Genomic DNA, 15,571 nt, shown 5'->3' with positions numbered 1-15,571 from the left:
CTCTGTAGGAGGGGCGAGGGGAGCAGGGGGGGGAGGGGGATGGGGATGCATCTGGAACTGGGGCTGAGAGGGAGGGGGAGGGGGAGGGGACTGAGGAAAAGGAGGCGGGGGCTGAAACTGCGGGGCGGGCGAAGGGGGGGGAAACTGGGGAAACCGGGGAGAAGGCGGGGGGGTGGGAGAGAGGAGGATCTGAGGCTGTGGAGGGCGGGCTGCCGTCGAAGAAGAGGCTCTCCCAGGTCCCTGGGGCATCTGCCTGTCAGGCCTGTGGAGTGCTGCTGCAGGAATGGTGACCTCTGCCTCCTTGCCTTTATCCGAAATCTTCTTATTCTTTCCTCTTTTCCTTCGAACCTCGGTCCAACCGCCCACTACCTCTGGCCCAGGCTCCGACTGCCTCGGCTCCTCCTGACGTGGCTGTCCGGGGGGGGGAGGTGGGGGCGGAGGGGGCGGGGGCGGGGAGGGTCGAGACGAGCTGGCAAAGCGTGGACAAGTAGCCGCCAAGTGCCCAAAGCCATGGCACCGCAGGCACTGACCTGGCTGTCCGGTGACTATCATGCTCTGGGTGATACTGCCGGCACCTGTAACGATCTCGATCACTGCAGGGAGAGTCGCAGGATCCGCCACAGCCACACGGACTCGGGGAGCTCCTGCCGTGGTCACCGCGTCGGCAAAGGTGTCGTGCATAACCCAGCCAAAATGGGAGCCCAAGTCCCTGACAATCGGCCGCAGCTCAGTAGCAAGCCCTGGAAAAACGAGTGTCACTGGGTGGCGAGGTATACGGAATCGAGTGTCGAAATCCGCTGCGCTGAAACCACGGTACCACGGGACTATCATGATGATCTTCCCATCCACCGATGTGGGGGAACCGGCAATCAGATTGCTCGCAGCTTTCTCACTGGAGAGTTTGAGCCAGAAGATGCCCCTTCCCATAAGGGCCACCTCCTCGATATGGCCATCCTCTAGCAAGAGAGTGGACTGGAGCCAGTCCCTGATGGTAGACCTGGAGGGGGAGTGTCCAATGACTCTACCGTAAACAGAGGTACGAGCAAAGTCACTGGCTACCTCCTGAACACGAGATGATTGTTGCTCTGTCAGGATAACGCGGTAGGCATCTGGAGAGGGAGGGTCCGACTGGGCCTCCGGATCCGGGCTGGGGGCCGCCATACCGCCAAGACTAACTGCAAGCTTCCGATGAAGAAAAACAGGCTGCCACCCAAGAAGAGATGAAGCGTCGGTGGAGCCTGGGGGTGAGGCGGCGAGGCGGGGTGGAGCGGAGGGGGCGGCTGGAGCGGCGGCGAGGCGAGGATGGAGCGGAGGCGGGCGAGGCGAGGCGGGATGGAGCGGAGGCGGGCGAGGCGAGGCGAGGCGGGATGGAGCGGAGGGGGCGAGGCGAGGCGGGATGGAGCGGAGGCGGGCGAGGATGGAGCGGAGGCGGGCGAGGCGAGGCGGGATGGAGCGGAGGCGGGCGAGGCGAGGCGAGGCGGGCTGGAGCGGAGGCGGGCGAGGCGAGGCGGGATGGAGCGGAGGGGGGGGCTGGAGCGGCGGCGAGGGGGGGGGGGTTGGAGCGGGGGCGAGGGGCGGGTTGGAGCGAGGGGGCGGGATGGAGCGGAGGTAAGGGGCGGGGATGGAGCGAGGGGGCGGGATGGAGCGAGGGGCGGCTGGAGCGAGGGGCGGAGGTGAGGCGAGGGGCGGAGGTGAGGCGAGGGGCGGGATGGAGCGAGGGGCGGAGGTGAGGCGAGGGGTAGCGGGGTGCCGGCGGGGGGGGAGGAGAGGGGACGGGGGTCGAGGGCGGACGGGAGGGGTGGAGGTGGACGCGGCGAGGGGGGGGGGGGGGAGCGAAGGGGAGGTAGGGGCTAACGGCGAGGGGGGGAGGGGAAGCTCGCAGGAGCGCTTTTTTATTTCCAAGGCGTCCCTTTCAGTAGTAGAGTATTTCGTTTCTTGTGGTCTTATCTCATGAAACATATTCTTGTTGCAAAGCATTTGTGGAGTATTGTTTCTGGGGCTAATCTGAGGCCAGCCAATGCTACAGTGGTTGCCTCTACTGCTGGTCCTTCTGCAGGGGGTACTCCTCTTGATGCCTCTTCCTCTAGCACTCCTGCTGCTGCTCTTCCAACTCAAGAATAGTCAAGATGGGATGCAAGAGATGCAAATGCACATTCATGCATTGCTTTATCATGCAAGAGAATCATTATTCCACACATCTGGTCTTGCAGGACAGTAAAGGATGCTTGGGATAAATTGGCTTCTCTCTATCAGATTGGCAATGAAGCTCGTGTTGCATATTTGAGAAGGCAAATACAGGAAGTCAGTATGAATGAAGGTGAGTCAATGGATGCATACTTGACAAAGGTCACGGACCTCATGGAACAACTTGCCAACATTGATGAGGTGGTGCCAAATTCACAGCTTGTTAGTACCACATTGAATGGACTGCTAGATACATATCAAGGGTTTGCTACAACCCTTCGATTAGTGGCCATGGGTAATCCAGACCACTATTCTTTTGATCAGCTAGTTACTTTGCTTTTGCAGGAAGAGCAAAGTAGAGCTAATAGACAAGCCATTATTCCTGATCATGCATTTGCTTCACAGTAGACAAGAAGAGGCAAGGCTTCCAAGCCTATGGGCAAGCCAAAATCTGCGCATAGCACCTGCAATTCCTCCCATGCATCTAAAAATACAGCAGATAAGTCAAAGAAGAAAAGATGCAACTATTGTCACAAGCTTGGACATGACATTTCAGAATGCAGGAAGCGCATTGCTTCGGAGAAAAAGAAAGCAGGATTGACAGTTAATGCTGCACATGCTATTGAATCCCATGAGCCAGAAGATGCTTCACATGCACATGCTCTTCAGGATGATTGGGCATGGGCTGTCCATTGCTCATTTGATCCCTCCAAAGCTGATGCATTCTTTACTGCTAATGATGCTCAGTCCTGGTACTTTGATAGTGGTGCTTCCAAGCGTGTCACATCTTGCAGACAATTGTTTCATTCTTTAGCTGATGCACCTCGAGGGGGGACTGTTACATGTGCTAATAATGCTTCATATGCTGTAAAAGGAGTTGGAGATGTGCAGCTCACATCCATTTCAAGCCATCCTGTCACTTTGACAAATGTTCCTTTTTGTGCCTGGCATTGAAGTCAACTTGATTTCAATTTCAGCAATTGCTACTTCAGGTTTCAGAGTGATTTTTGATGGCTACAGATGTCTAGTTTATGATCTTCGTGATGACAATGCCATAGTTCTCACTGGCACTTTGCAAAAAGGGCTTTATCACCTTGATCATCATTCAGCTGCACTTTCTATCGAAGCATTTGCTATTTCAGATTCACAGCTTGTTGAAAGTCATCTTTGGCATGAGAGAATGGGCCATCTCAATTATAGAGCTCTTGCAAAGCTACATTCACAGCAGATGGCAAATGATGTACCTCAGGCTCACACAGTTTCCAAACATGTGTGTGAGGGTTGTCTTTTGGGTAAGATGCATCGATTTCCTTTTCAAAAGAATTGTCCAAAACTCTAACAAAGGAAATTGCAGCTGATACATAGTGATGTCTATGGCCCAATGAGGACAAATGCCATTGGGGGGTATACGTATTTCGTGACTCTCATTGATGATTTCACAAGATATTGCTGGGTATATCCTTTAACGGCCAAATCTAAAGTTTTCTTATGCTTTCAGAGATGGCTGAATGTGTTTGAGAATGAATCAGGATGTAAGCTTGTCATCCTCAACACAGATAGGGGGGGAGAAGAAGAAGAAGAAGAAGAAGAAGAAGAAGAATATATTATCGTCCTCTGAAGACCAAAACCGGCCTATGGGACCTGAGCAATACAATATCACAAGTACATGAAAGCTCCTCCCGAAGATGGGAGGGTGGAAAGAGAAACCACCTTCTAGGATTCAGGTGGATTCCTATGCTTGAAGAGCTTATACACAAATGTTCCTAAAGCTGAAGGTGACCCTTTATGCAGCAAATCAGCCAGTTTGTTATGTCCCTCAAGGAGGTGATTGAACTCTTCCCTAATGTGTGCATAGTGAGGGCATATCATTACCATGTGTTCTTCTGTTTCAACCATACCTTGATCACATAGTTGGCATATTCTACTCTCCCTTGGCATCTTTTTCCATCCCCCTGTTTCTATTTGCAGCTGGTGTGATCGGGTGCGAAGTGAGGCTAAAGCCCTCCGTTTATGCACTGCTATAGGTGTACATATGTACTTCTGCGTTGTTGTCTCCCTTCCTGTATAAATTGACCAATATTCGGGGTTGATATATGTGCGATAGTACTCAAATTTATCTTTGTTTTCTGCTGTTTGCCATTTCCTGTGTAGTGCATTCATCTGAAGAGTAGTTTAAATACTCTTCTACTTCCCACTTCTTGAACCATTTTTTTAGGTCCTGTGCCCATCCGGATGTCAAAATCTTGCCCTTGTTTGTCTTTTGAAGCTTCTGACTTTCATTCCATGCTCTCTTTGGTAGCCTTTCATTATCCATGCACTTGACCTTTGTGATGTATCTGAGTACTCTCTTCAGAGCATGTAGCTCTATGGGTATACATCCTGTTTCTAGGAGTAACAAAGAGTATGGTGTAGTAGCCTTGATGCCCAGGTGCCTCCTAATGAAAGACTTTTGCATTTTCTCTATCTCATTCCGCGTTGATGGAGATATACTCCCACCCCATACCTCTACTCCATAGAGTACTGTCTGTATCACATATGCCCGAAAGATCATATTTCGTACTTGCCACCTTCTCGTATTGCTATTGTTGCACTCATTTTCAAATTGGAAGACAGAATAGTGCTGGTTATATTCTTTTGGATGAACATGTGCCACCATGACAAGAAAATACCAGGTATTTTGAGACGTTTCCAGAGTACTTCAGCCCATCCCATGGAGGGGGGTTTGTAGGCCATCTTCTGGTGGTTCTAGTGATGCCCTATAGGCCATGGTATGTGCCTTGTAGGCATAAATGTAGGCACTTGTAGTGTTAGTGCCTTTTAGGCCACATAGGACACTGAGTCCTAGGTCTAGGTTTACAAGTACCTTGTACTCCTATTTTTCATTATCCTAGTTTTGACGGCTAAGACTTGTGCGACTCTTTGCTACTTGCACTTTGTCTCTCTTTCATTCAATCCTACAAGAGAGAGAGAGAAGAAGAAGAAGAAGAAGAATATATTATCGTCATCTGAAGATCCAAAATCGGCCTATGGGACCTAAAACAATACAAAACCTTACATACATAAAGACTCCTCCCTCAAAGGGGAGGGTAATAAGAGAAGCTACCTTTATGTCTAGGTGAGTTTCTGTGCTTGAAAAGCTTAGATACAAATGTTCCTAAAGCTGAGGGTGACGCCTTATGTAGCAAATCAGCCAGTTTGTTATGTCCCTCAAGAAGAGAGAGAGAGAGAGAGAGAGAGAGAGAGAGAGAAGGTTTTTCGAGAGGGACCTGAGGAGGAGGAGCAGCAGGAGGAGCCCTTACGTGGAGATCCACCTCCCCTAGCGGAAGGGGTCACTGCCTAGCCAAAGGATCCTCCCGTGATGGAGGTTCAGCGTCCGCACTCACCCTTGCATGAGTAGCGAGCCCCAGGAGCTCTTGACGTTGCGATGGCGGAAGCTACGGACGTTGGCCCGGCAACGGGTGAGGAGGAGCGAATCCAGAGGCTCGACGAGCCTAGTCAGCAAGGGGGGCTTGTGGTCACCCCTACTCCCCCCCGTCCCCTCCCCCCTCCTTTGCCCCTCCTGCTACGATCACCCTCACTTCCCGCCCCCTCCGTCCGTCTCCCCCCTTTCCCTCCGCCCCCCTCTCCACCTCCTCAGCATGTTCTTTATCCTCCCATCCCTCCCCTGTCTCGACACCCCTGCCAGCATGTAAGGGTAAGACGACGTCCCCTTCCGCTTCCTCACCGCAGCATCTTGTCCAGTCGGCTCATCCTCCCGGTCAACAGCTCCCAATCTCCAGCCTGGGCGTCCCTTATAGCGGGACTTATGGAGATTGGGACTCTGGAATTATTTGTAGATTCCAGACTCTTACCCTCTAGCCGTGGAGGTAACGCTTGTGGTCTTGTAGCCTCGGAAAGGGGGTTCGATCAACGTAGTAGGCTCCCAGACACACCCAGTTTGGAGATTCCAGCTCGCATCCAGAGGGTTGAAGAAGTGGTCCCCAGTGGTGTTTGATGCTATTATGGGAGATCAGATTCGATGCATGATGGACGAGTGGATGGGGCCACAGGGACTGGACCTTTGGCACGCCCATGGTGCGGAGGTGAATTTTCAGCAGTGCTTCATGCGAGAGAAGCTGATGTGGTTTGGCGATAGAAGTTATCAGATTGCAGCTTGAGGCAAAGGTTGATCAGGCATACTATTGGCCACTCCAGAAGTGTGCGGAGTTGTTCGGGGTGGAAGTCTTCTTCATGATGAAGTGGGCACTGAAGATTGGCATTGAACCGGTGTGCACCTTAGTACGTCGACGTACAGACACGGACTACTCGCTCTCCAAACCCCCGGCAAAGTCACATAAGGCAGTCTTTTTAGAACATGCATCCACTCACAGGGGAGGCTTGTTTTTTGCATCCCCGTCCTCATGATTTGGACCGTAGTGAGTTGGAACGTGCACGGGCTCCACGACCGTGCTCGTAGTCAACCGCAATACCTGATCCTTTGGTAAAAGTTGCAAAGGGCAGTGGTAGGGTGGACAATGGACATCCTTTTGATTTAGGAGCATATGTTATCAGCATCAGACATCAGACGGCGACACCACCTTCTCCCAGGGAGAGGTCTGGAGGAGTGGTTCCCTACAGTAGGACGGAGTGGAGGGGTCTGCATCTCGGTCTCACAGACAATGGCTCCAGAGGTCTATGATCAGGGTGAGCTTATCCTAGGACGGGTAGTTTGGATGGGAGTTAGCATGGGAGAGTCCAGGATTGGGATCCTGAACGTGTATGCTTGAGCGTGCAGACAACATCGTCCGGCCTTTTGGAGGAGGCTATCAGACTGTCTTCCGGATGTAACTTTTGGATTGTTGGAGGGGACTTCAACAACTTGGAGCTTGGGGAGGACAAACATGGTGATGCCTCCTTCTCTGAGATGCCAGCAGCAGAGTGGAGCACCTGAGAGCAGTTCATCTTCATGATCAGTGGCAGAAACCCGTGGCGAGAGCCAGATTTCAGCAGGATACCTGGCAGCCTCCTCTTCTCTTTCGAGCAGAGGAGACATGATGGATTGCTTGAGAGGCTAGACCGCTTCTATGTTGGGGACTGGGCACTGCACAGAGGTGGCTCTACTGGGATTCTTGCAAGCACCACAATGTCAGACCACTCTCCAGTAGTACTTCACTTAGAGCAACCCCGTGGAGGTCTTCCCCAAAAGGGGGTCTGCATTCCAGAGGACCTCCTGCAGGATGAGGAGATTCAACAGGTCATGGCAGCAGTAAGAGACGGCACCGTGTAAGGGCTTGGCTTCATGGGTGGCCGATGCGATCCAGAGGAGCAGTGAGGAGTTGCAGGCTCATGCCCTTAGGCGGAGGAGGACTCTTCAGGCGCGCGAGCAGACACTGAAGAGAGACCTCGCCTCCATAGAGCGGCTCAGGGAGCAAGACCCAAGATCTCAGTGGCTTAGTGACAGGTTTGAGAGCGCTCGCCTTAAGCTTCAGGACACAGAGATTCGGCGGGCCGAGTTCTCCTATCACTCTTCCGGGGCCCAGTGGGTATAGCAGGGGGACAGGATGATGAAGCGAATTTTTCAGACCACTGAGCCTTGATTGGCAGGCACGCAGCGGCAGCGTCTTCGAGATTTGCAAGGCATCATGCACACTGACCCTCAACAGATTTTAGACTTGACCACAGGTTTTTACAACCAGCTCTTTCGGACAGAGAGGATGACTCCAGCTGGTCTTGTGGCCCGGGAGGTAGTTTGGGATCACGTTCCGACAGTAGTCTCGCATGATTTGTGCAGCAGTTTGGAGGAGCCTTTCGCGGATGAGGAGCTTTGGGAAGCCCTCAAGGATCTCCCGACCAAGAAGTGTCCTAGTGAGGACGGCTTGACTCTTGCCTTCTTCCAGAATTTCATCTCCACCCCTTTTTGACTAGCTTGCTAGGAGATTTTTGACACGGGCTCTCTCCCTCAGTCCCTGAGCAGGGGGTGGATTTGTTTGATCCTGAAAGGGGGAGATAGGTCAGACATCCGGCAATGGAGACCGATCACTTTGCTTGATACTGCATACAAGATCCTCGCCAAGTTCTTGAGTTTGTGGTTACGGCTCCATCTTACTGGCATCATTCACGACACATAGATTGGGTTCGTCCAGGAGCGGAGCATCCTGGACAACATCTTCATGTTCTGGGAGGCAGTGGATTGGTCTAGGGAAGAGTCACAGCTGTTGGCCGTCCTCCTCTTGGATTTTGAGAAGGCCTACGACAGGGTGGAGTGGTCCTTCCTGGAGGGTACTATGCAGAGATTGGGTTTCTCAGACGGATGGGTTAGAGGAGTTTCTGCGCTTTATGCGGGGAGCTCTAGCTAGATGCTTATCGGAGGACATACGGGCGAGGCCTTTCCTCTCTCTCGCTCAATCCGCCAGAGCCTCCCCCTTGCTCCCTTCCTCTTCTTGTTTGTCGCAGAGGCTTTGGGCTACTACTTGAGATCACAGGTGGTGGGCCTCACAGGGTGAGGTTCCCAATCAGGCAGGAGGAATAGTTACTGGACTCTGTGTTTGCAGATGACACAGCCTTGTATGTAGAGGGCACCACGAGTTTGGAGAGAGTCAGGGGAGCCCTGGCTATCTACTGTGAGGCCTCGGGTGCGTAGATCAACTGGACAAAGTCCATAGGTTTCTTCATAGGCTTTGAGGAGACATAGGAGATTCGTGAGTGGGGGAGCGACTTTGGCTTCAGATGGATACCATAGGGCCAGACAACGAGATTCCTCGGATATCAGATTGGTATTGACATTATAGCAGAGTAGCAGATTGCCCCGGTCCTTGTTTGGGGCAAGCTTCTCCACTTGAGCTCTGTCAACCTCTCCCTAGCGGGTCGTGCCTTAGTGGCAAACTAGTCCTTCTTGCCAACGGCCTGGTATATCACCTCATGCTAGTGTTTTCATAGAGGGTGCATTGGGCAGCTCCGACGGTTGGTTCGGAATTTCCTTTGGGCAAGTTCGGACGGCACAAGGATTACTAGAGCCCGGGTCGCCTGGCAGACGGTGATTATGCTGAGGCACTGGGAGGCTTGGGTATCATTGATCCGGAGATGTAGAGCAGAGCCCTCTTGGGCAAGTTGGTTGTTTGCGGCCTCACTCCAGGTGCAGAGCCTTGGAAGCTCCTCTTATAGCGAGGGCTTCTCAAGAACACCCCACGCACTAGGGGGCAGTGGCAGCTTTCACACAGATGGATCTTCTTAGAGGCCCCCCTTATGGGGAAGGGTCCCCCCTTGATGAGGAGCCTCCATAGGGTCTTGTAGAGATTAGCGGGGGGCCTCATTCCTGCTCAGCCCAAATGCAGAGAGGAGTTCGAGCATCAACTCCTTGTTTGGCACCCAGAGATCTGAGATCAGGAGGGGCGTATGCTCGGACAACGGACTCACATTGGTTGGGCACAGTGGGATAGTGGACCGGGCCGGTCCTTTGGCAGATGGAGTAGATTACCCATGGAGGTAGAGGCGAGGCTTGGCGCCGTAGCACATCTACGAGGGGCAGGGTAGCGGATGAGAGAGATTGACCTAGCCATCCCTGAGTTCTGGTGGGAGGGACTTCGCGTGTGGATGGACAGGAGATGGTTGGGCCAGTTTTCTCGGACTGGTGTGCCGTTGAGGATGATGATGCAGCGAGGCAGCACACAGCCTGGTTTTTTCCGTGTAGAACCTGGAGGCCTAGTACAGGATCTCACTGAGAGGGACCCAGAGATGGATGGGAGTCTAGATGGGGTTCACTGGTCATCTATGATCAGAGTGGTGGGATGTTTGGGGAAGGAGTGGCACATTGACCCTCCCAGTATCTCAGACCGCGAGGTAGATTCTGCAAGGCTTGGCTTGCATGAGTCTTTTACATTTTCACTCCGCGAGGTATTCGCTGGTTGTATAGTCCCCCCACCTGGTTGTTAGCCCCAGTACCAGAGATCCCCTAGGCAGTGAGCTGGGTTTCTCTGGAACAGGCCGGTTTTTCTTTCAGCCTTTTCCCGGTTTTTTCCATACTCAGCACCTTCGGGACTGCTTTGTATGAAGTCTTTCAAGCATTAATAGAAGGTTCCTTTCTTTGCAAAAAAGAAAACATGGACATTGGGTTTTTAAAGTGGTACCTCTTTCAATCACGTGTTTTGAAGATGCCATTTGGCTGAAGTGAGTGACTACAAGTTTAACGACTGAGTTTGTATGACATTCAAGCTTGGTATGATGTCTACATTGTATGGTGTAAATTGGTCCTTGAGATGTCTGCATTTCAAGACTTATCCTCTCCTTTTGAGAGGTCATGCTTCAGCAATTTCCCTAGATTGGTAGTGGTTTGCATCTTAGTTGTTTTATCTGTAAGTTTGGCACTGCTCTCTTATTGTTGGAATGGACATGCATTTTATCTCCCCTTGTATATGCTGGTCCTCTGTCATCCTGATCACCTCGCCCTCTTTAAGTATTCCTCTTCCTCAATACCCTGACATTGACTAGGATGGTGCTTTTGTTGCTTGTATTATTCATGTTGGATCATCCTAGTGGAATTAGCCATTAGAAGTGCATCTTCACAACCTAGGCGTGTGACTTCTTATCTTGGTAAAATAAAACTAAGGCTTCCCCTCGAGTTACAATCGGAGCCCTTTAATTGTGGCCCTGCTATACGGAAAGACCTATTGCACTTGATTTGTTCGATCAAATTGTTTGAAAAGGAAACATGAATGTCTCAAAAGACTTATGGCTGTCTTCTTGTCACCCTACCAAAGATGAAATCATTTCAAGGGTGTCCCACCTGCTGATGCTCATCACTTGTGTTTGCCCTTTTGCCCTTTCTTGTCAATTTATCAAGATTAAAACCATCCCATGATGCCTATCCCCATTGGTTTAATGCCTTATTTCGGCATAGGCTCTCGAGCTCGAACATGCCATGTGTTTTATGTTGCAATTCTTGAGTCTAGAGGCAAACAAGTGTTGTTCGTGCTTGAAATCTCACAACTTTCTGAATAGCTAAGAGAAATTGAGCAAAGAGTGTGCAATAAAGGCATAATGAGTGCTTGCACCTCACCGATTTATGCTGGCGCCTTAACTCACGGCGTTGCTGCACTCAAGGTGCTTGATACAAGTTCGGAGCTGACCCTTCTTGCCCTCGCTGCCTTTCTGCTTTGGAGACAATACAGCGCTGCCTATGGGATTGCAGACAGGCGAGAATCATATAGAAGGGGATTGCAAGACTTTTCAGCACTTTTGTTCGCCTACCTTTCTATATGACCTGGGGATCAGTGGCTTGGCTTACTCTTTCAGGGCAAGTATTTTTTGAGAGACTTGACTCCTCTTGGGCTCTTCACATCCGACGACACCTTGTGGAGTCGTGCTCTCTAAAGGATGTTCCGGCCACTCTTTTCAGGGCTGCTCACTCCTCGGTCGACTCTCCATGGGAGATCCTAGCTAGCATTGCAGCATGGCACATTTGGAGAGCCAGATGCACTGAGGCTTTGGAGGGTTCTCAGGTTCACCCTTCTCAGATCTTGGCCAGTACTTGGACAAATACGATACACACTCTGATGGCCATTTGGGCGACCATGCAGGGATCATCTCGAGTAGCCTCCTCCAGGAGAGTTACTTTTCTCAGAGATTGGAGAGACTCTCCCTTCTTTGCTGAGACTTATATAGGGTTGAGATGGCATTTTTAGCCTCAGCCTTGGTTTCTTTCTACCTCATTCCTCTGAGGTGTTTTTATTACATGCTTAGCATGGTGTATTACCGCATAGAGCTTGCTCTAGCGGGTTTCTTTCTTACTTAATAGAAGTCTCTTTTTTTTGGGGGGGGGGGGGGGGAAGGTGCTTGATACGCTGGCTCTGACTTGCATGTTTTCTGTGATTCAAATTGGGCTAGGGATTATGCTACGAAGCATTCCACCAGTAGTAATTATATCCAGCGGGGGTGTCTGTGACTTGCATGCTTTTAGTGATTCAGATTGGTCTGGGGATTCTAATACCAACATTCCATTAGATGGCTGCAAACCACCACGAAGATCTTCTATACATATTCTCTTGTTGTTGTGAAGGCTGTCCTATACTCAGCTTCACATGATGATCTTGCTGTTAGGAAATGGAGATATTAATTATGCATGTTTCTAGGCAAAATTCTTTGGAGATTTTTGGAATGTTTCAATTTGAGGCCCTAAAACCCGCTTCTAGAAATGTTTCTGGTGACTCTGCTTTGTCTTATTAGTTTACATTCGTCTAAATAGTAAAAGGCACATCCGAGTAGCCTTTCTGTACACAGTACACAGAAAACATGTCTGCAGGATGCTCGGTTTTTGGAAATGCTGTAATCTGTTGTGTTCAAGCTCGTTAGAAATTACCTTCTCTTCTGTGATCACAGGACACACTCCAGCTGGAGTACCTGCTGCCCAAAAAGACATCATTAAGGCACCGTCTGCCCATGGGAGATCAAGGCTTTGTCGACTTTGTTGGATATCTTCTTCAGGTTAATCCTGAAAATCGCCCAGGTGCATCAGAGGCACTGAAGCATCCTTGGCTTTCATACCCTTATGAACCAATATCGTCATGATTTTCCATGGAGTGCAGGTTTTAAATCTCTCTTTCTCTCTCTTTCTCTGTGTCCCTGTGTCCCCCCCCGAATCCACGGAGAAAAAGAATAAAAAGTAAACAAAACCCTCAATCTGTGAGAATTGTAGTGGGGTCTTCTGGCTCCCTCTTGTAGCATATGAAAATTTCTTTAGAAAGCTGTCATGTATCACTGATGTATACTGGCCATCACCTTGTGAGTAGATCTGGGGAAGGCTGAGAATATTTAAAACTTTAAAGAAAGGCCTGCCAATCCTATGCCAGCGATTAGCAGGTGGCAGTTAGAACATGGGGACATTAGTCAGAAGGACATTGGAGTTATTTGTAAAGGAATAAAAAGGGATGAACAAACTGGCTTGCCTACACTTTGTTTGTAACTATATGAAAGCTCTGTAGGAGTTTGTGGTTGTATACGGTGCTCAGGAGCATTCATTGCACTCGGTGGTAAGTGGAGTAGTTGCCACGATGGATGGGCTGTTTTAAAAATTGATGTCTATAATGTAAAGATGAGTGTATTGGCTCCTATGTTGTGCAAAATATATTCTGATTCAAGTGTAGAGGTTTCAACTTTGAATTTCTAAATTCATAAGTTTCTCAAGTTTCTCTGTTCTAGTCAGCTTATCTTTCTGTTTTTATAGCAATTGCTTTCTATGGTTACCTGATAGGTGAGAAGCAATACTCTTTTTGGAATGTAGAATATAGTCTAGGGTGACTTGAGGCTCCCAGGGATGGAAGGGTTGTGTGGATGTGCTCAGCTTGCCAATTATGAGAATCATGCTCTCCTTAGAGCTCTGCATGTGTTGTAAATTGATCCGACTGAGTTGTTATTCTTGAGAAATGAATGTCGATTGCAGGGGCATCACTCCTTCAGAGCTGAGATAACTGGAAATAGATATGGAATACGGGTGGATTTCTCTTTGAGACTTGGACAAGCAGGAGTCACTGTTCTGAAAGCCAGCTTTTCGACTAAAATGAAGGATTGTTGGCTTCAAAAGAATAAATAGATGGACTTCATCTTTGCAAAATACACTAGATTTTAAGTGAGCTGCTAATGGAGTTGGGCAGTTGTGGAATTAATGTTCATTTGGTCAGCATTTTGTGAGTTTCTCCTGAAGTCCTCAACAATCACGTAGGTGTATCAAGATGATCAATAATAGCAATAATATAAGAGGAGAAAGTGGTGCCATCCTGCAGTCCCTGGTTGAGTGGCAGTGTGCTCCGCCTTTCTTGGATAGCTCACCGTGATGGCATTCTTGGCATCACACAGTGGAAGTCTGACCAGACTCCTCATTGCTACAATTTAGGCACTCTTCTCATGTGGTACTTGGGCCAGTCCCACACTTGGGTTCGTCTTGTATGTTAGCATCAAATGTATCCCCTTTGTTAGTCTCAACATGTCAAAATCCATTCTTGGCTTGTCTTGCATTGAAATCATACTTGGTATTCTGTGCATGAGCAGTAGACTTGGTAGGACTCATGTATGCCTTGCTCGGTTATCCTACATTATTCTTGGCATCTTTGGCCATCTTGCCTTAGGAAGGAATCATGTATTCTTTTGGGCTTTCAAGGGGCTTCTCATCTCGGTCAAGTATAATAATTTTGGCCATTTTAGCATTTATTTTGCATGGTGTGCGTAACAACTTTTGTTTGATAGGTTGAAGTCTTGGAACACCTACATACTTAACAGATGCACGATCCTACAAGGTTTGCTACATAGGAGTATGAAAAGTCATCCTTGTATCACACAATGACGAAGGTTTCATAAATACCAAAATTAGAGTAGTGGATTTGCCCATGTGCTTTGGCTTTTGCTAGGCTGGCAATAGTCCCTCTTTTTCCTAGGCATGGTACATATCTCGGCATGGGCTTGGTGGACTCTAATTAGGCCATGCAGTGCCAAGAGTAAGTTGGTATAGTGCCTTATCATAGAGGGTAGGTTCTTCAAGGATGGGTGATGGCAACTCAATTATGCATTGGTGGCCCTAAAGGATTGGGATCCTTGGGCCGCGTTCCCTCTTAGGACATTATTGGGATGCTTGTCAAGAAAAGTAAGGGGCTTCTTTGGTGAGGATTGTAGAACTGCAACGTCTCGTGCCGTAGAGTCTTGAGTGTGTTAAGCTCTATTGCAAGGCATCTTGCTAAGCAATAAGTGAGGTGGTGTGGCCATGAGTTCCAGAGGTTGATTTCTTTCGCCAAGTTTTTAATCCATTCATTGTCTTACTTGCACTACTCTCAACAGAGTTTGGTGTTCTCCATTCAATTTAAGAAATGTTCTATGCACCCGTCATGTTGTGCAACTTGGCACTTTGGTACTATTTAAAGGTGTGCAAGCAACAATGTGATTTAAATTTATTGATTTACCTCGTCAATCCACATGGGCAATGCTATAAATAGAGTAAGTCTTTGGTAGGGTTGCTATGTCGAGAATCTTAGATGAATTGGGTTTACTTGTCATTGGGTTGGTACAATCAACCTTCATCTCAGCCTTGCCTTGCCTTGCCTTGCCTTGCCTTGATTCTAGCATGACTTAATAATATCACTTTTCCTTTGTGGGCATATATTGCTTTGGACATGCATTCATTATAAGAACTCTTCAAATTGATGTACTCTCTATAGGAAATAAAGGTGAGACTAATCAAGCTTCCTTAGCAATTTTGTGATTAAGTAGCCTTGGAGGGCAATTTCAACTTGTCATAGTTCGTAGTTGAAGTAGGAGAATATCTTCGTCTATGTAATAGTTAAAAGACCTCTTGCACGATATCCAAGCTTATGGGATCCTTGATTTTATAGGTTGAATGAATTCTTGTGCCTCGAAATGGTTGTGACTACAC

The 15,571-nt window shown here is 49.1% G+C and overlaps 1 protein-coding gene across 2 annotated transcripts in view; it reads left to right on the top strand.

Moving 5' to 3' along the window:
• LOC147888295 (uncharacterized) overlaps positions 1-13,287 on the top strand; it is a 62,502-nt gene extending 49,215 nt beyond the window's left edge. For both annotated transcript variants that reach the window (XM_087393122.1, XM_087393121.1), the window contains exon 8: positions 12,535-13,287. In XM_087393122.1, coding sequence (XP_087249248.1) covers positions 12,535-12,723 — 189 coding nt within the window. In that variant the 3' untranslated portion in view covers positions 12,724-13,287. The remainder of the gene's footprint in view (positions 1-12,534) is intronic.
• The last annotated feature ends 2,284 nt before the right edge of the window (positions 13,288-15,571 follow it).

The sequence above is a fragment of the Dipteris shenzhenensis genome, chromosome 22 (genome assembly GCF_047967505.1).
Source record: "Dipteris shenzhenensis isolate YYH24624 ecotype China chromosome 22, Dip_SZ_1.0, whole genome shotgun sequence".
Taxonomy (NCBI): domain Eukaryota; kingdom Viridiplantae; phylum Streptophyta; class Polypodiopsida; order Gleicheniales; family Dipteridaceae; genus Dipteris; species Dipteris shenzhenensis.
Note: the sequence above shows the minus strand (reverse complement) of the source record. Positions and strands in the feature narration are given on the sequence as shown.